The sequence below is a fragment of the Natrix helvetica genome (genome assembly GCF_964273705.1).
Source record: "Natrix helvetica genome assembly, chromosome: 9".
NCBI classification, from domain to species: Eukaryota; Metazoa; Chordata; class Lepidosauria; order Squamata; family Natricidae; genus Natrix; species Natrix helvetica.
The window spans coordinates 18,377,931-18,396,761 of record NC_138560.1 but is presented as its reverse complement, the minus strand read 5'-3'; the positions used below and the strand labels follow the sequence as shown (position 1 = coordinate 18,396,761).

At 44.3% G+C, this 18,831-nt stretch overlaps 1 protein-coding gene across 3 annotated transcripts in view; it reads left to right on the top strand.

Moving 5' to 3' along the window:
- Nucleotides 1-17,564, top strand: part of CLSPN (claspin) — a 48,442-nt gene extending 30,878 nt beyond the window's left edge. For 2 of the 3 annotated variants that reach the window (XM_081962652.1, XM_081962654.1), the window contains exons 16-25: nucleotides 787-898; nucleotides 2,523-2,610; nucleotides 4,942-5,066; nucleotides 5,928-6,092; nucleotides 6,210-6,331; nucleotides 6,871-7,001; nucleotides 8,815-8,926; nucleotides 13,045-13,127; nucleotides 14,377-14,538; nucleotides 16,879-17,564. In XM_081962652.1, the coding sequence (XP_081818778.1) occupies nucleotides 787-898; nucleotides 2,523-2,610; nucleotides 4,942-5,066; nucleotides 5,928-6,092; nucleotides 6,210-6,331; nucleotides 6,871-7,001; nucleotides 8,815-8,926; nucleotides 13,045-13,127; nucleotides 14,377-14,538; nucleotides 16,879-16,989 (1,211 nt within the window). In that variant the 3' untranslated portion in view covers nucleotides 16,990-17,564. The remainder of the gene's footprint in view (nucleotides 1-786; nucleotides 899-2,522; nucleotides 2,611-4,941; nucleotides 5,067-5,927; nucleotides 6,093-6,209; nucleotides 6,332-6,870; nucleotides 7,002-8,814; nucleotides 8,927-13,044; nucleotides 13,128-14,376; nucleotides 14,539-16,878) is intronic. The other variant, XM_081962653.1, reaches the window with a different exon arrangement.
- Nucleotides 17,565-18,831: the final 1,267 nt, after the last annotated feature.

Here is an 18,831-nt window from a genome sequence, read left to right as displayed (position 1 = left end):
CTTTTCTGTGTTTTTTGTTTCCTTAACTATTTAGCTTCTTTTAGGAATTTATTTTAATTCCTGCCAATCTAGCAGTTCGGAAGCATGCAAATGCAAATAGATAAATAGGTATCGCTTCGGTGGGAAGGGAATTGATCCGTGCACCTCTGCATATAGTCCTGCTGGCCACATGACCACAGAAGTGTCTTTGGACAACGCTGGCTTCCTCAGCTAAGAAATGGAGATGAGCCCTAGAATCAGACATGACTGGGCAGGGGGAAACCTTTACCTTTTAAGGAATTTATATGAGTCTTTGGTGGGTCTCCTGCATTAAATTATGCCGCTAACGTTTGACACAATAGTCAGAGAAGAATTCAGGGATCACAAACAATGATTCGGGTTAGGTTTGGGTGAACGGGGAGCTCTGTTGATCAGCTGGGAGCAAACCGGTTCGCTCCGACAATCAGGTGGGTCTGCCTGCCCTCCCCTGCGCTTTACTTGCCCATATCCTCTCAGTTGTGTTTACTTACCTATATCCCCACCTCAGCTGTGTTACACCCCAGAAGCAACGTGGAAGGTAAGTTTTGTTAAAACTGCGTACATGCACGGGCATGCATGCGATCACCGAACCAGTTGTTAAACTGGCAGGATCCCACCACTGGGCTAGATATGGTCTGTGTCTGGGGTAGCACAAAGGTCTCCCCCATCCCACTTAAAGTAGCAGAAGAAGCAAAACTTGGAATAGTTATCTTATGTTTTGATCTGCAGTTCGATCCTGTTCTAAAGACCTCTTATTTCTGATCTCAGATTCTCCTCTTCAGTCATTGTCGGCCACTTCTAAACTGAAAAAGAAGAGAAGGACCAAAGACCCAGGGGGGGAACCCCTCTCTCTTTTTTCTAACTCCTTCCCACCTGAGAGGTAAGGCGTGGAGACATGCAAAGTATTTGGCTTTACAAAACTATCCCCGAGAGATGAATATAAAAGCTGTTGTGAAGTTCAAATAATAATAGCAATCACACTTAGACTTATACATCGCTTCACAGTGCTTTACAGCCTTCTCTAAGTGGTGTTACAGAGTCAGCATATTGCTCCCAACAATCTGGGTCCTCATTTTACCCACCTTGGAAGGATGGAAGGCAACCTTCAACCTGGTGAGATTCGAACTGCCAAATTGCAGGCAGCCAGCAGAAGTAGCTTGTAGTACTGCACTCTAGCCACTGCACCATCATGGCTCAATAAAATGTTGGTTAGTGAAGCATATGCATCAGGGGTGGTATTCACTTACCTTCCCTACCAGTTCACAAATGTGAGTGCGTGCTCCTTTGGTGAAAAAAGGGCCTAAATGGGATGCCGTAGACCTGGGGCGGGTGAGCAGAGCCACCCATGATTTCCACTACCAGTTTTGGCAAACCAGTCTGAACCAGTTGAATACCACCTCTGATACAGCCTCCTGACAATCAGCTGTTTCAGGATGCAGGGATTGCCATAGCCTATTGCTGCCTCTGTGCACCCCATTTTCAGCTTCCGCATCCCATTTTTGGCCTCTATGCGTGTCATTTTTGGCCTCCCTGCACCCCATTTTGCGCCCATTCCGATCCCCACCACCTGGAATGGGTGGAAAATGGGGCACATGGAGGCCAAAAATGGGATGACGGAGACAGCAATAGGCTATGGCAATCTCTGCAGTCTGAAACAGCTGATTGTCAGGAGGCCGATCCAACCGACAATCAGCTGCTTGTGCTAATCAGCCTGTGCTGAAACTGAAACAGGCTGTTCGCTGTTTGCTCCAAGAAGGCAAATTGCTGAGAGACAGGCAGATTCTTTTTTTTTCTTGTTTTCCTCCCCAAAAGGTAGGTGCGTCTTATACTTTGGAGCGTCTTATACTCTGAAAAATATGGTAATTTTAGGCCCCGATGAACTCCCTGCTGGATCTGTCCTTTTTCTGCCAGCCTTATCAGAGTCTGTAGTGATGGCTCCTATAGAATTAGGCATGAGCTTTTCAGTAGTGGCAGCCACATTCTGGAATTCTCCCTCTCTTTGTTTATGCTTTAGAAGATGAAAGACACATACCAGTATTATATCTCCCTGCGCTCCTGTTGAGTGACATACCAATTTAAAGCCCATGTTAAATAAAAATCACTGTACCCAGCAACCATTTGTTTCTACATGTTCTATGGTGCTTAGTTAAGTCAAAGCATTCAGCAATTAAACTGGCGTATCCAATTAGCTACCCTGTTTCCCTGAAAATAAGACCTCCCCAGATAATAAGCCCAATCGGGCTTTTGAATGCAAACGCTAAAATAAGCCCTCTCCCAAAAATAAGCCCTCCCTGAAAATATTGCAATACAGCAGCAGCCATCAGGTGACCATGCTTGCCACCTCCTGCAGCTCAAAAATAATAAGACCTCCCCAAAAATAAAGCCAAGTGCTTATTTGGGGGGGGGGGGGGTGTCAGAAGAAAATAAACCCTGTCTTATTTTCGGGGAAACACAGTACATTCCTGTTGCATTTTCTTTTTCTAAAAAAAATGTTACTTTTCAAGCAGGGAGGCAGAAGATGAAGAGAAAGAAGAGGAATTTGGGGAGTTCCAGCTTTTAACAGATGATCATCCTTTTGACAGTGAGGAAGAAGTAAGTACTGTGCACAATTGGAGCGAGGTCCAAATGGAGCATAAAGCACACATGCCAGTCCAATCCTGAAACATGGTTTCCAGTCCTAATTCAGCAGCAATGACAACAATATTTTTTGTTCAGTTGGTCAGTTTAAATGCTCCTATTTGTTCTAACCCAAACTTCCTTAAAAAGCAAGAAGCAAAGTCTTGGCCCCAGCAAAACCCCTTTTAGTTACATGACTGTGAATTCCTTTCATTCACAGTCAGCAAGGCTTAGTAAACTGTCTTTCAGAGGAATGTTCATCAACACGAACCTTATCTCACTCAGAGAGCTGCCTGATAACTAGTTTCCAAACGCAGAGCAAGGCAACACTTGGCACAGAGTCTCTTATAGTCACAAACAGAACTTTCCACTCTTGAAACAACCGAAGGAATGAATTGTTTCCTGCAAAAGCCCCCTCCCCTTTCGCTCCTCTTTTGCTTCCTATGGGAGGGGCCAATCACCTTCAAGGTGTGGCTTTGCTCCCAAGTCGACCCTGCTTTCTTAGCTGTTCTTGTTTTCTGGCAGCTCTGGGCATGCACACACTGGGAACAGGCTCCAGCTGTTCCTCTGCCTCACTGCTGTGTAGCTCCCTCTCTGCCTCCGAAGCAGAGCCCTCGTCTGAGTTTTTGTCTACCCCAGAATTGGCCCATGTTCCTCCCCAACTTCCTTGCTGGCTGCTGGCGGGCGACAACATGATTTTCATTCATTTTCAGGCAAAGTAGAAGATCATTCTGCACTAAGCAACTTAATTGTCCGATAAAATATAAGACAATTCATATTAAGTAAAATGCTCATTATTCTCTCTTATTTTGCACAGAGGTAGTTCTTGACTTACAATCATTCATTTAGTGACAGTTCGAAGTTACCGTGGCACCGAAAAGAGTGACTTGTGACCGGTGTTCACATTTAACAGCCCTTGTAGCATCCCCATGGTCCCATGATGAAAATGTTTGACACTTGGCTACTGGGGCGTGTTTATGACTTGCGTTATCCGAGGGAGTCACATGATCCCCATCTGTAACCTTCCCAGCCAGCTTCCGACAAGCAGAGTCAATGGGCGAAGCCGGATTCGCTTAAGGATCTCATGATTTGCTTTGCAACTGCAATGATTTCGCTTAACAGCTGTAGAAAAAAAAAGTCGTAAAGCGGGACAAAACTCACTCAACAACCGCCTGGCTAAGAAACAGAAATATTAAGCTGAATGGTAAATTGAGGACTCACTGTCAGGCCTGTAGTTAATGTTCCTTTTAGGATCTTTGGCCTGCCACACTTTCTATTAATTCACTATGCTGTTTCATTAGTGTAGTAGTTGGGAGGGGGGAATAGAAAGGAGTAGAATTGTGGAATGTGTTGTTGTCATTCCTTTCTAGAAGCCCAAGGTCATCTTTTGTCTCTGCACCTCTACGCTTGACTGGAACCAGCTGGGTGGAGATGCCAGCGTGGCCGAAGAAGATTGAACCATGTGATGGATTTATGGGTGTGGGGAAAAGATCATGAACTTTCAACTGGGTGGAATCCCAGGAAGTTTTCAGATTTGGGATTCCACAGTTTGATGCCAACATGTCTGTCTTATTAATTGGAACCTTAAGGATAGCTCTGACTTGGACTCTGATTTAATTCTGCATGATATTTGGAACGCTGACACTCGCTATGCTTTGTCATTCCTTCCGGTTGGAAAAGAGCGAATTGGAAGCGTCCCCACTCACTGCCATGTTCTGCTACCTGTTTGGTATCTTTGAGATTTCAACGGGTGACTCCCATGTTTCGGAGCAGCACTAAATCCTAGGCCTGTAATGGCGAACCTATGGCATGCATGTCAGAGGTGGCCCATAGAGCCCTCTCTGCAGGCATGCAAGCCGTAGCCCCAGCTCAGCTCGGCTGCACATGCACCTTCCCCCCGGCCAGTTGGTCTTCAGGTCTCAGCTGTGCGTGTGCAGAGGGCGGGGTGCATGCACAGGGGATGTGCACAGGATGCACGCACATTGCATTTTGGGGATGCGCACGAGCATGTGCGCTTTGGGCGTTCGTTGCCGAAAGGGTTAGCCATTACTATCCTAGGCCCTTGCTCTCTTTTTTTTCCTCCTCTAACAAAATCTTTGATGAAATTACTCTGGGTTGCTAATCTCATTCTTTGTTCTTTTGCTCCCAGTTTAATACAATCATAATCTCCCATTAGGAGAAGAATGGTGGTATTGACTCCGCTAAAGGGGGAAAAGAAAAGAACAAATAGAGATATTGAAAGATATTAAAGGATATGTTACCATGCTTCAAGGATTCATGAACGTGATATTTTTTTCTGATTCATAGGATGAAAAGTGCAAAGAGGAGGAAGAGGAAGAGGAGAGTGATCAGGAGGAAGAAGGAGGTGATGAGTTAGAATATGATGATGAAGAAGAAGAACTGAAGCGAAGGGAAGGAAGGAAGAATAAATTGTAAGTAACGCTTTCTAAACTTACTGGCAAAGTTGATTTCATCTTAAATCCTTTAAAGCAGAATGAAACTGCATAAAACAAAATGGAAAAAAAATAGATGTATTTAAATACTAGCCAGTAACCCGGCGTTGCCCAGGTATTTATTTATAGGGGAAATTGTCTGGACCAAATGTAATTTCTAATGTTGGATTTTCCTCCTTACCTACCAGAGGGAGCCCCCCTTTGTGGAGTACTGTAAAACTGTTACCATGGCAACTGCACTGGGCTGCACAGTAGAAGCCATTGTACAACAGTACAGTAGAAGCCATTTTAAGGCACAATGGGCTGTATCTTAACAGAACACACACCCTGAGGGGTTTTAGGGGTGACTTACCCCCACAATATTTTTCTCTAGAGAGTAAGTCATCTGTGTACCAAATTTTGTTGAAATTGCTCGAGATGTTCCAGAGTTATGCTGGAACACACACACACACACACACACACACACACACACGTTTTTATATAGATAAGTTAAAAGTTAAGGAACCTTTCAAGACAGCTTGTCTGAGAAGCTTATTAAAATTTATGTGGGATGAATGAACTGATATTACAAATAAAGCTGTATCGTGGCAACCCAGCTCTATCTTAGCTTGGACTTTGCTTCCAACCTTCCATTTGTCTTCCTATATTTCACCGAATTCTGAGTTCTCCACGTAGGAATCTCAGCGCAACTCTTGTGTCGCATGTCAATTTTTTCTAATAGCAGAGCTGAAAGGAAATATTCTCTCCTGGAGATCCTGGCCAGCTTTCTGCGAACAATATTGCTTTGAATTCCTTTTGAACTCAACTTGCCTTCTTCCCCCCCCCCGCCCCCCCTTTCAGCAATTTAAAAGAGTTCATGGAAGATGAGGCTGAGCTGTCGGGCAGTGAAGGGGGAAGTGAAGATGAATATGACGGTGAGGAACTCAATGAGTACGAAGAAGACGTTCTGGATGAGATTCTTCCAGCCGATGGAGAACTTCATGATCAAGTCAATAAAATCCATATGTAAGTATCTGGCTGTATACCAGTGTGCTTGTCTATTATGGCTGCGCTTCAGTTTTTGCGTGGATCTTCCGAATGGAAACTAGTCATGTTCCCTTTCCTGGCCTGCTCCCTCTCCAGGAAGATGATACGCGATGATGATAAACGGCAGTTGCGCTTGTATCAGGAGCGCTACCTTCTCGATGGAGACCTTCACAGTGATGGTCCTGGGAGGATGAGGAAGTTCCGATGGAAGAACATAGGTAGGATGAGTTACTACGCTGGTCTACATCAAGTTTTGTATTCACAGGTTCTGTGAAGCCGTTATCATGGCAACTCCACAGCGCTGTACAGTAGAAACCATTTTAAGGCAGTACGGTGGAAGCCATTTTAAGGCACAACAGGCTGTAACAGAACTCACACACGCCAAAGGGTATTAAGGGTGTCTTACCTCCACAGTATTTGTTTCCAGAGGGCAAGTAATCTGTATACCAAGTTTGGTTGAAATTGCTCGAGGTGTTCCAGAGTTATTCTGGAACACACACACAGGCAGGCAGGCAGGCTGGCAGACACACACACACACACACACACACACACACACACACACACAGAGCCATTTATATATAGATATGTAGATATCCATTATCACTTTGCCCTGGTCACAGATCTCATGCCTTCTTCTCTGAGTCCAGATGCTTTTTCTCAAATTACCCTTTTTCTTCTAAAACAAACCCTGAGACTTAGAGGGGGGGTGGGAACTGGGACAAGGAGCTTATTTTCCTTTTGTGTGTTGCATTCTCAGATGACATTCCCGAGGGAGAGGATCTTCAGAAGGAGGCCGACAGTGGGGATGACAATGAAAACCACCTTGAAGAGACCGAGGCCAAGTGGAGGAAGGAGCGCTTTGAACGAGAACAGTGGTTTAGAGAACAGGTAACCAGCATGGTACCAAGTCACGTACAGATAGTCCTTGTCACTGTGTTAATTGGTTTGCCAACTTGTGCTTATATTCTGAGTTATACAGTAGACTGAATTGTTTCTTATCTGACAATGATTAATGCGCATGTCTCATAATACGTCACACATTCTCTTCTTTCCTTCTGATCTTCTGTTCGCCTGCCAAGAAGGTGGGCAACATAGCTCTTGCCAAAATGTAAGATTTAGATAGCAAGTTTTGTATTTTATTTTATATTAAAGTTGTTAATTAGAATATGCTCCGGGTTTTATTTCTGCTTATTCCGAAATATGCTGCTTGGAAAGCCAACGGTCCACGCCTCATTAATTCAGGGTGAAACTTCCCCTGACAGTCCTCAACTTACAACGGTTCATTTAGTGACCGTGAAGTTAACACCGGCGCTCCAAAAAGCAACCGACGATCGTTTTTCACACTCAAGGCCCTTGCAGCATCCCTGTGGTCACGTGATCAGAATTTGGATGCTTGGCAACTGGCATGTCTCTATGACAGCTTATTTAATTAGGGAATTTATATTGTCAACTAGTCGCCCATGGCGAGTCAAGGCAGCTTACAGAATATAAAACCTCATACAAGAACAATAAAACGAATGAAAGAAGAGTCATACAATAAATTAAGGAAATCACCCCCTGCCCCAGCGACAGCCCCTCACAATGAGCCATTTCATGTCCCAAGGTCTCGTGATCACTTTTGGCAACCTTTTGACAAGCTAGGTAATATCATCCGTGCTGGTTATCCTAAAATTTCTAGCACTGATGATGTGACCAATAGAGGAGAATATGCGTAGCTCAGGATTGAAATGAGGGGCCCTTGGTGCTCTCTGAGCATGCTTGTTTTCTTGCAGACATTTCACTACCTTACTAGGTTACATCATCAAGAAACAAAAACAGGGGTCATCTACAACATACAAGTCAGATTCACTTAACGACCTTGTTACTAAGGTCATAAAATGAGGCAAACCTCAATGAACAATTATCTCGCTTAGCAAGATAATTGGGTCATAAGTTGAGGATTACCTGTATTTCCCAGAGAAGGCCAGGAGAACCTGCAACCTAGGCTAGAAGCCCCCAAAAGGCCTAATGTTACATGGTTGTCAGCTTAATTTCAAAAACTCTTTATTGGCAAGTAATTTAGATGGGGGGGGGGGGCGTTTCTTCCCCAGCAGTCTATCACATGAGAGGAACAGAGGAAAGAGAGTATCAAAGAGTGGGATGTCCACGAGAGACAAATAAAGGATGGCACCAGTTTTTTTTTAAATATACCTCCCTGATCAAGGCAGAAGTCTTGTACCATCCCAATCAAATGGTTGTCCAGTCTGTTCTTGAAAGCCTTCAGTGACGGAGCACCCACAGCCCCAGGAGGCAAGCTATTCCATTGATTAACTGCTCTCACTGTCAGAAAATTTCTCCTTACTTGTAAGTTGGACAGGGTGGGTAGGCTGAGAGAAATCATGGAGACAAACAACCAAGAAATGGAATTTGTTCGCAGCTAATCTCATAATCTTGTGCGCCTTTGGCGTTTAGCCATGTCGGCCACATGACCACTGAGAGGCCGTCGGACAGCGCTGCCTCTTCAGCTCTTCGGCTTTGAAACTGAGATGAGCACCGCCCCCTAGAGTTGGGAACGACTAGCACATATGGGTGAGGGGAACCTTTACCTTACCGACTAGTAGACAGTGGTTTTGTTCAATTTTGTTCAAGAGAGAATTTTTTTCTGTCTCTTTCTTTCCTTCTTGCTGCTTTGTCTAACGCAAGTTCTTCTGCTTATTCACAGTCTACGAAAGGAGGAGAGAAGAAGGAGGAGGAGGAGGAGGAGGATGTGGATGAGGATAGCCAGTTCATGAGACTGGCCAAAAGGTTCACCCACAAGTCATTGCAAAAGAAAGGTATTCTTCTTTTCTCCCCTTTATGAATGGTAGAGTTACACCTTAAGAAGGAAGGACTCTATACTTATTTTTTCCCCCCAAATTGGCTGATTTAAAAAAAAAATCAAGGCAGGGCAATTCATGCATTTAATCCATCTCTTTATGCTCCATGGATCTTCCTCATCACTGAATTTCAATTGTGCAGTAGGAAAAAATAACTGCTATGTTCTAATTAACGTTTTGCTGATTGACTTGAGTTTTTTTTATTTTAACCTGCCACAATCAAGAGACTCCTAGCAGGTTATAATATCAACCACAAAACAAAATATGACAATTGAAACATGGGAAAAATGATAATAACAATATAACTAATAAAAAAAATTGAAGGAGAGACCAGTAACTCAAACGTGCCCTTTGAAATGTAACAAGGTAAGAGCTGACTGGATTCTTGGAGCCAGGAAGTTCAATTGAATCAGCACTATCATGGAAAAATATTTTAAGATTGCCCTCTAATCTCCCAGAAATGGGTGATTATTAATAGATAAAATAAATTAGACAGATAGGAACTCTACATTGGGCTGGTCAAAAATTTGAGTGAAAGAGATGATTTTGGGAGATCCAGGAAAGAAATCAAAATGAAAGCAACTTTAATAAGCTTTGTTGTTGTTAGTTGTGAAGTCGTGTCCAACCCATCACGACCCAATGGACAACGTTCCTCCAGGCCTTCCTGTCCTCTACCATCCTTTGGAGTCCATTGAAGCTCAGGTCTACTGTTTCAGTGACTCCATCCAGCCACCTCATTCTCTGTCGTCCCCTTCTCCTTTTGCCCTCGATTGTTCCCAGCATGAGGCTCTTCTCCAGGGAGTCCTCCTTTCTCATTAGCTGGCCAAAGTCTTTGAGTTTCCTCTGCAGGATCTGGCCTTCTAAAGAGCAGTCAGGGTTGATCTCCTCTAGGACTGACCGATTTGATCGCCTTGCAGTCCAAGGGACTCACAGGAGTCTTCTCTAGCACCATAGTTTAAAGGCCTCCATTCTTTGGCGATCAGCCTTCCTTATGGTCCAACTTTTACAGCCATACATTGCAACTGGGATACATACGTGGCATACATTCACAGCCATACATTGCAGCTTACCATAGTTTTAAGAAAAATCAACAACCCTGACATTATCCCCTCTCTCTTGGCCATCTATATAAAATTAGTAAGGTTGAGTCACACATATTGGCGGGGGAGGGGAGACACAGACAAGAAGTGTTTTCTTCTAGGCTTTAAAACAACTTTATTTTCTGTGTGCCAGCCAAAATCAATGATTCATCCTTGCTAATTTTGTACCATTGCCCTTTTCTTTGTATCCCTAACTTCCCTCCCCCAAAGTTAAGAACAGCCTTCAAAGGTCATTAAATCATTTTAAATATTCCTAGGTTAAAAAGAGAAGGACGTGGTGGCTCAATGGCTAAGACACTGAGCTTGTCGACCAGAAAGGTCGGCAGTTTGAATCCCTAGCACCGCGTAACGGAGTGAGCTCCCGTTATTTGTCCCAGCTTCTGCCAACCTAGCGGTTCGAAAGCACGTTAAAAATGCAAGTAGAAAAATAGGGACCACCTTTTAGTGTTCCATGCAGCTCTCCACCAGGAATCAGCACCCAGCTCAGCATAGAATAGAATAGGAGAAGAATGGAATGGAATAAGAATAGGAATACTTTATTGGCCAAGTGTGATTGGACACACAAGGAATTTGCCTTTGGTGCAAATGCTCAGTGTACATAAAAGAAAAGATACATTCATCAAGAATCATAAGATACAACAGTTAATGATAGTCATAGGGTACAAATAAGCAATCAAATCATACTAGGAAACAATCAGTATGAATCATAAGGATACAAGCACAAAGTTTCAGTCATACAGTCATAAGTGGGAGGAGATGGGTGATAGGAACGATTAATTCCAAGATTAACATCAGACCAACAATCAAGTGAGCAATACCCCAATCAAGAAACTGCCAAAGAACCAACAGTAAACAATCCAACCAATGAGTCTCTTAAGACCGCTCCCACCCTCACACAGATAGGCAAGTCACCAGAATATAAACTGACAGCAAACAGCACTCCTTACTAGCAGTGATGATGTTACCTAGTTAAGTAATGACACAAGAGCACCAAGGATAGCAGCATCACTGAAAACACACACACACCTGAAGTTTCCACCTGCTTCTCTAAAAGTGGCCTCTGTAAGACCCAGGTTTCGGCTATAATGGAACCTGCCCATCACCGTCATAAATCATGACAGTCATAAATCAAGTCACCCATGTGACAGGCCCAATCTTACAACTATTTTTGTGGTAGTCATTTAGCAAATACAGTGTCAAGATTCCAAATAGCATCCTCAAGTAAATCAGAGTCCAAGGCAAAGCATTGCTCAAAGTTCCAATTTATTAAGAGAGCCATGTTGGCACATCTGGGAAAACCCAAATCCGAAAGTTTCCCGGTTTTCCACACCTAGTTGAAAGTTCAAGATCTTGCCCCCACCCACCCACAACTCCATCCCATGGTCCAATCTTCCATTGTCATGCTGGCAGTTCCAACCCATCCAGTTCCGGTCAGGTGCAGAGGTGCAAAGGCAAAGGATGACCTTGGCTTTCTAGAAAGAACTTTGTTATGGCTACATGTCATCTAACTCCATACAACTCCCCCCTCCCATTTTCCCACAATAGAAAAGGCATAGTAGAATAATAGAAAGTGTGGCAGGCCAAAGATCCAAGAGAAAAGATGGCTGCAGGCCTGACATACGGTGGGGTTTTTTGTTGTTGTTTTTTTAAAGCAGCGGTTCGCTGTGTCCCAGTTTTGGTGAACACTGTAAGCAAATGCTGGTTTTTGACAAAACTGTCGGAGACGTGGTCATGTGAATGAAAAATACTACAATACAATACAATAATACAATAGTAGAGTTGGAAGGGACCTTGGAGGTCTTCTAGTCCAACCCCCTGCCTAGGCAGGAAACCCTATACCGTTTCAGACAAATGGCTATCCAACATCTTCTTAAAGACTTCCAGTGTTGGGGCATTCACAACTTCTGGAGGCAAGCTGTTCCATTGGTTAGTTGTTCTAACTGTCAGGAAGTTTCTCCTCAGTTCTAAGTTGCTTCTCTCCTTGATTAGTTTCCACCCATTGCTTCTTGTCCTGCCCTGAGGTGCTTTGGAGAATAGCTTGACTCCCTCTTCTTTGTGGCAACCCCTGAGATACTGGAACACTGCTATCATGTCTTCCTTAGTCCTTCTTTTCATCAAACTAGACATACCCAATTCCAGCAACCATTCTTTATATGCTTCATCCTCTAGTCCCCTAATCCTCTTTGTTGCTCTTCTCTGCACTCTTTCTAGAGTCTCAGCATCTTTTTTACATCGTGGCGACCAGAACTGGATGCAAATATTCCAAGTGTGGCCTTACCAAGGCATTATAAAGTGGTATTAACACTTCACGTGATCTTGATTCTATCCCTCTGTTGATGCAGCCTAGGACTGTGTTGGCTTTTTTGGCAGCTGCTGCACACGGCTGGCTCCTATTTAAATGGTTGTCCACTAGGACTCCAAGATCCCTTCTCACAGTTACTACTACTGAGCAAGGTACCACCTATACTGTACCTGTGCATTCCGTTTTTATTGCCTAAATGTAGAACCTTACTCTTTTCACCATTGAATTTCATTTTATTAGATAGGGCCCAATGTTCAAGTTTGTCAAGATCCTTCTGTATCTTAAGCCTATCTTCCGGAGTGTTGGCTATTCCTGCCAGCTTGGTGTCATCTGCAAATTTGATGAGTTCCCCATTTATTCCCTCATCCAAATCATTGATGAAGATGTTGAAGAGTCCTGGGCCTAAAACAGAGCCTTGGGGTACTCCACTGCATACTTCCCTCCGTGTACTATCCTCAAAGCAACTCTGAAATGGACTCGAGGATGGTTTCCAAATCAAGCTTGTCCTTGGATTGGGTTAGCCTGACCTGTGAGTAGCCACACGGGAAACAGTTTGTCCGTACGTAAACTCTCTCGGCTTCTACACTGCATGAATGACTGAAGAAGCAGACAGTGCAACTTTTCCTGCTGTTTGGCTTGCCTTCTGAAAAGCTTTCCTTCCTGTTTTTTTCTAGCACCCTCTGCAGTAGCTGTTCAGGAAATTAAATCACTACCCAGAAATCCTTTTGAAAGTTTCCAGCCCGGTAGGAAACCACAGGTTAGTATCATCTGAGGATGGACGATTCCTTGTTTAAAGTTACACCGCCGGTAGGAAGCGTTCTTTATAATAGAGGTGGGCTTCCTGTCTCTGGTAATAAATACCAGATTGCCCCCAGAGGTTCGGCTGTCACAGATGGCCTCGATTGCGCGGGGAAGCTTGTGTATGTAATGCCTGAGTCTTGGGCTTCCCTGTGGAAAATATCCCAGGTTCAACTCTGTTTTTTTCCAGTTGCAGAATCTCTCACTGCCAGAAACTCCTTGGAGAAATGCCACTAGTAGGGACCTGGTAGCTCAGTGTCTAAGACACTGAGCTTGTCAATCAGAAAGGTCGGCGGTTCGAATCCCTAGCGCCGCGTAACAGAGCGAGCTCCCATTACTTGTCCCAGCTTCTGCCAACCTAGCAGTTCGAAAGCATGTAAAAAATGCAAGTAGAAAAATAGGAACCACCTTTGGTGGGAAGGGTAAAACTGCAGTCCAGTGTAGCCTTTTGAGGGGGGGGGGGTATTTATATGCATATGTATTTAAATATATTGTGAGGGACTCAGTGGCTAAGGCGCTGAACTCGTCGATCAGAAAGGCCGGCAGTTCGGCGGTTCGAATCCCTAGCGCCACGTAACAGAGTGAGCTCCCATTACTTGTCCCAGCTTCTGCCAACGTAGCAGTTCGAAAGCATGCAAAAATGCAAGTAGAAAAATAGGAACCACCTTTGGTGGGAAGGGAACAGCGTTCCATGTGCCTTCGGCATTTAGTCATGCCAGGCACATGACCACAGAGATGTCTTCGGACATCGCTGGCTCTTCAACTTTGAAATGGAGAGGAGCATCACCCCCTAGAGTTGGGAACGACTAGGACACATGTGCAAGGGGAATCTTTACCTTTAGGGTAGATCAGGGCTCCCAAAACTTGACAACTCTTAAGACTTGTGGACTTCAACTCCCAGAATTCTCCAGCTAGCAAGTTGCCAAGTTTCGAGACCCCTGTGGTAGACACAAACCAGGCTAAATGTATCCATGGACTTGCTCCCTCTTTCACTGCTGCACAGCTCGTGTGTTCCTGATACGCTTCCACTGTGGCTTGCCTACATTAGGAGAGAGAGAGAAATTCATTGAAGCGCTGCTCTTCCTTATTTGCCCTGCCTGTGAGATGGGAGGAGGAGGACTCTCTACTCTCCTGAAGGCCAAAATGATATGCGGTCGTGTTACTTGAATACAATGTCTTAGATAACTTTTTTGCCCCCCAATTGATAGCTGAAGAATGGATCTCTGCTGAACCAACCAAGAGCCGTCCTGCAGAAATTGGCAGCCATGTCCGATCTCTACCCAAATGCCCCCAGGAATTCAAGGAATTTTGTCTTCCAGACCCTGTCGCCAGTTAAGAGCGAGGGCGTGAAAGAGAAAGCCAAACCCCAGGTAAGAGATCTGATTGATTTGCGGGGAACCTGTTACTTAACATGGGTATTGTTCTTATTTATTCTATATCTGTCCCTCCGGCCCTCTATGAAATCCCATCTACCCATTTTCCTCACCTCCCTCCCTCCCTCTAGGCCAGGGGTCACCAGCTTTTCAGACCTCACGGACCACTAAATTCACAATTTTAAATCCTGCGGACCACTAAAATGAATTTATTTAGAAGATAAATAGTATTTAGTGCAATATAAAAATGCAAATATTTTTTCTGCGGACCACCAAAATTTTCTCACAGACCACCAGTGGTCCAAGGACTACCAGTCACTGACAATTTTAGCCTGTCTGGACTTCAACTTCCAGAATTCTCCAGCCAGTCACTGAAAAGTTATTTCAGTGCTGTTAGGCTTGAATAGTGAGGGAGGGGTCCTTGGTGCTGTCTCAGCTTGGTTGTTTTCTGGCAGAAGTTTCGTTACCTAAACTAGGTAACATCAGTAGGGACTGGGTAACATAATCGGCATTGTTAGAGACCCCACACACGGACTTCACGGTCTGTTTCTGTTGCTCTCCTCTGGGAGGAGGTTTCGAAGTATTTCTAGCAGATTCTGTAGCAGCTTTGTTCCCTAGGCCCGTGATGGCGAACCTATGTCAGGCGTGCCAGAGGTGGCATGCAGAGCCCTCACTGTGGGCACGCATGCCGTCACCAGCTGCTCTTATGGTTTCTGACACATCCAGTTGGTCTTTGCGGGTGCCGGAGCGCTTGAAAACGGCTTGAAAAATGGCCCCCAAACAGGCTGTTTTTGGCCTGAAAATGGCATGTAAAACGGTCAGAAAATGGACAAAAAACAGGTATGCGCACCGGCCAGTTGGTTTTGGGGTTTCTGGCGCATTCCAGTTTTGGCACTCAGTGCCGAAAAGGTTCACCATCACCGCCCTAGGCCATCCACCTGGCAAACTCGCAAGATTCGTTTCGCCATGTACAAGTATCCTTCTGAACTAGACAGTGTTGTTTCTTTGCGTCATATAATATATGTGGGTATATGCACTATTTTATATTTATTTTGTCATGTTTATGTAGTGTATATTACAGGTGATGACCCTTTGAGAGCTGTCTGCAATGAGATGTTGTTTTCATGTGTGCCGATCAGTGTACATTCAAAATGACAATAAAGTAGTCTTAAGTTAGTAAGGATGGGGGTTTGCTCTCAGTTTGTATTCTAGTTGCTTCCTCCGACGTGATGGTCTTAGAGGTTCTTTGGTTGGGCTGTTTATTGTTGGCTTGTTTGGCAGTTCCTTGATTGGGGCATTCGTTTACTTGATTGTTGGTCTGATGTTAATCTTGGAGTTAATCTATGCTCGTCTGGGTGCTGATCGCAGGTGAGGAGGTGTTTCGGTCTTTTTGTTCCCTTTTTGGCATGTTGATTGTCTCGTTTGCCCAGTAAATGGATGTTGTTTATATCTATGTGTCTGTTGATGGATAATTTGTCAGAGTGCCAGGCTTCTAGAAATTCCCTGGTGTTTTTAGACTTGGTTTGGTTTAGGCTTGGATGGTGTTGTGGCCCAACAGTGGCCAGCAGAGCTGGCAGCAGATTCAGACAGTGAGGAGGTTGGGGAGGAACCTGGGCCAGTCCTGGAATCTAGGAAAGGCTCTGATGAGGGCTCTGCGTCGGAGGCAGAGAGGGGGCCAGGGCCGTCTTGACAGTTATCAGCTGCCTTCAGAGTCAGACATCAATGAGGCAGAAGAACAGCTGGAGCCTGTTCCCAGTGTGCGCATGCACAGAGTTGCCAGATGAAGGGAACAGCTAAAGAACAGGGATTGACTTTGGGAGTAAGGCCACAGGTGGATGGTGAACGGCCCCTCCCAGAGGAAATAAAAGAGGAGCAAAAGGGGAGTGGAGCTTGCAGGAGACAATTAGTTCACTTAATTGGTTTGTGACTCTCCGAGACTCCTTTCCAAGTTTTACAAATATCGGCCTGGCAGCTGTCCAAGCTAGATAAGGTCTGTGACTGTAAATCCTCCCTTGAAAGACTTTGCCAGATGTGAATGAACAGAATTCACAGTAAATTAATAAAAGGGGTTTTTGTTGGGACCAGGAGTTTGCTTCATGCTCTTAGGTCAGATCAGATGGTGTTATTCAGAACTGGAGAGAGCAGTTGATCAAACTGACTATAGAGGCAAATAAAAAGTTCAAAGATAAGTTACATAAAGATGCTTCCTTTAATGGAGAACAGCCTGGTCCTTTTCCGGTAGCCAATGACTGAGACACGTCCAGGCAGATTGAATGAATGAGATTCTGGTCATCGAGAAAATCTTTGGAACTAAACTTACTTCCGGACATTTCTTAGGTCAAGAGAAGAAATCTGCCTCCTGCTGCCGTGCCTTCTCCCAAACGGCTGCGACTTGACAGCACGTCAGTTCAAGAAACCCGAAGTATATTCCAGTATTTGGAGAGGTAAAAAAAAAAAAGCATTTTGTCTCGTCCAGCCACATTTTGGATTTTGCAGAGCTGTAAAGACAACGCACGGATCTTTTGATGGATGGGCAATACCTACATTGTAAAACACACGGCATTAAGATTCCTCCCCTATCCTCAGGGATTTGTTGGGAAAGAGGAAAAAAATACTTTTTGCTGTCTGTCGTTACAGTACTGACTCAAGCACTAACTGAGCCTGCATTTCTCTCATTCATTCTTTTTCCTTTGGGACTTTACTCGACCCAAGTCATATTGTAAAACAGTGCTTTATTTGGAGCATTGGGATCCCGGTGGCTGGGTTTTAAAATCACTATGGGGACTGTATGTATATATAGAACTTTGTATATATAACTTTTTTCCCCTTGGTATTTTGGAAAATTCTGATGTACTTTTAAAATCAAGGTTTTAATTTTTCTAAATTCATATTCTAGAACAGGATATATCTGTAATGTGTATATATGTACCTTTGTTGTTGTTGTTCCCAGTGCTTTCATCTCCTGCTGGCATTTTAATTTTTTATAAATAAACAAGGATCTTGAATTTGTGTCAAGAACAAAACAGGGAGGGAAGCCTTACTTTTTAAAAATGTTACCTGTCTTTATGCATAGTTTAAAGCACACAAAATGGGGAGAAAAGGAAGTCTGGACGAAATGTGCCTCGTTTACAACGATGTTCCATTTGAAATCTGGAGGAGACACGGGATTACACACAGCAGGCTTCTGGCCACTTTTTCCAGGTGTTTCTCCCAAGACATTCCTTCAGCAGGTTCCTGACTGGTTCTTCACTGTGTTAATTCATCTAAGATCATTCCTTCTAATTCAGTCTCAAAGATCAGTCTTCTGGCAGTGATCCAAGGTTGCAAATTGTTCTGTAAACACTAAATGAATGAGTCACACTTGTGTGCAAAGAGAGCGAGACATAGACATCCACACAAGGCCCTGAAATCAGGCTTTCTGTTCTGACCTAGGCTTCCCCCAAAAAGCACGAAGCAGAGTCCTGGTCCCGACAAAACCCCTTTTATTAAACGCATGTGAATTCCTCCCATTCACATTCAGCAAAGGCCTGGCAAACAGTCTTTCAAAGGAATATTTATGACTACTGACCATATCTATCTTGGAAAGCTGCCATGTAAATATTGTCCAAATGAGGTGCTGTGCAAGGAAAGACTTGGCACAGAGTCTCTGAGATTCACGGACAGAACTTCACACTCCTGAAACAAATCTAACGACCAAACAAACAAATTGTTTCCTGCAAAAGCCCCCTCCCCTTTCACTCCTCTTTTATTTCCTATGGGAGGGGCCACTCACCTTCCACCTGTGACTTTACTCCCAAGTCGACCCTGATTTCTGAGTTGTTCTTTTTTCTGGCAGCTCTGTGCATGCGCCCACTGGGAACAGGCTCCAGCTGTTCCTCTGCTTCACTGCTGTCTAGCTCCATAGGCACCTGATCACTGCCAGACGGCCTTGGCCCTCTCCCTGCCTCCGATGCAGAGCCCTCATCAGAGCCTTCCCCAGCTTCCAGGACTGGCCCATGCTTCTCCCCAACCTTCTCACTGTCCGACTCTGCTGCCAGCTCCGCTGGACATTGGCGGGCCATAACACTTTCATAATAAACAGAGTTATTAATCGTGGGAAGAAGCAGAAGAGATTACGTCAAAAATAAAGACTTCAAAGGAAGCTGTTGTGTTTGATACAGGCAGCAATTGAATTCTTTTTCTGTATATGTATTTGGAACTATGGTCTGCAGATATATTACTGTTTATCTCCAACTCAGCAAACCATCCGGACACTGACCTACACCTGTTTCTTTCGACAGAGTAGCCGCA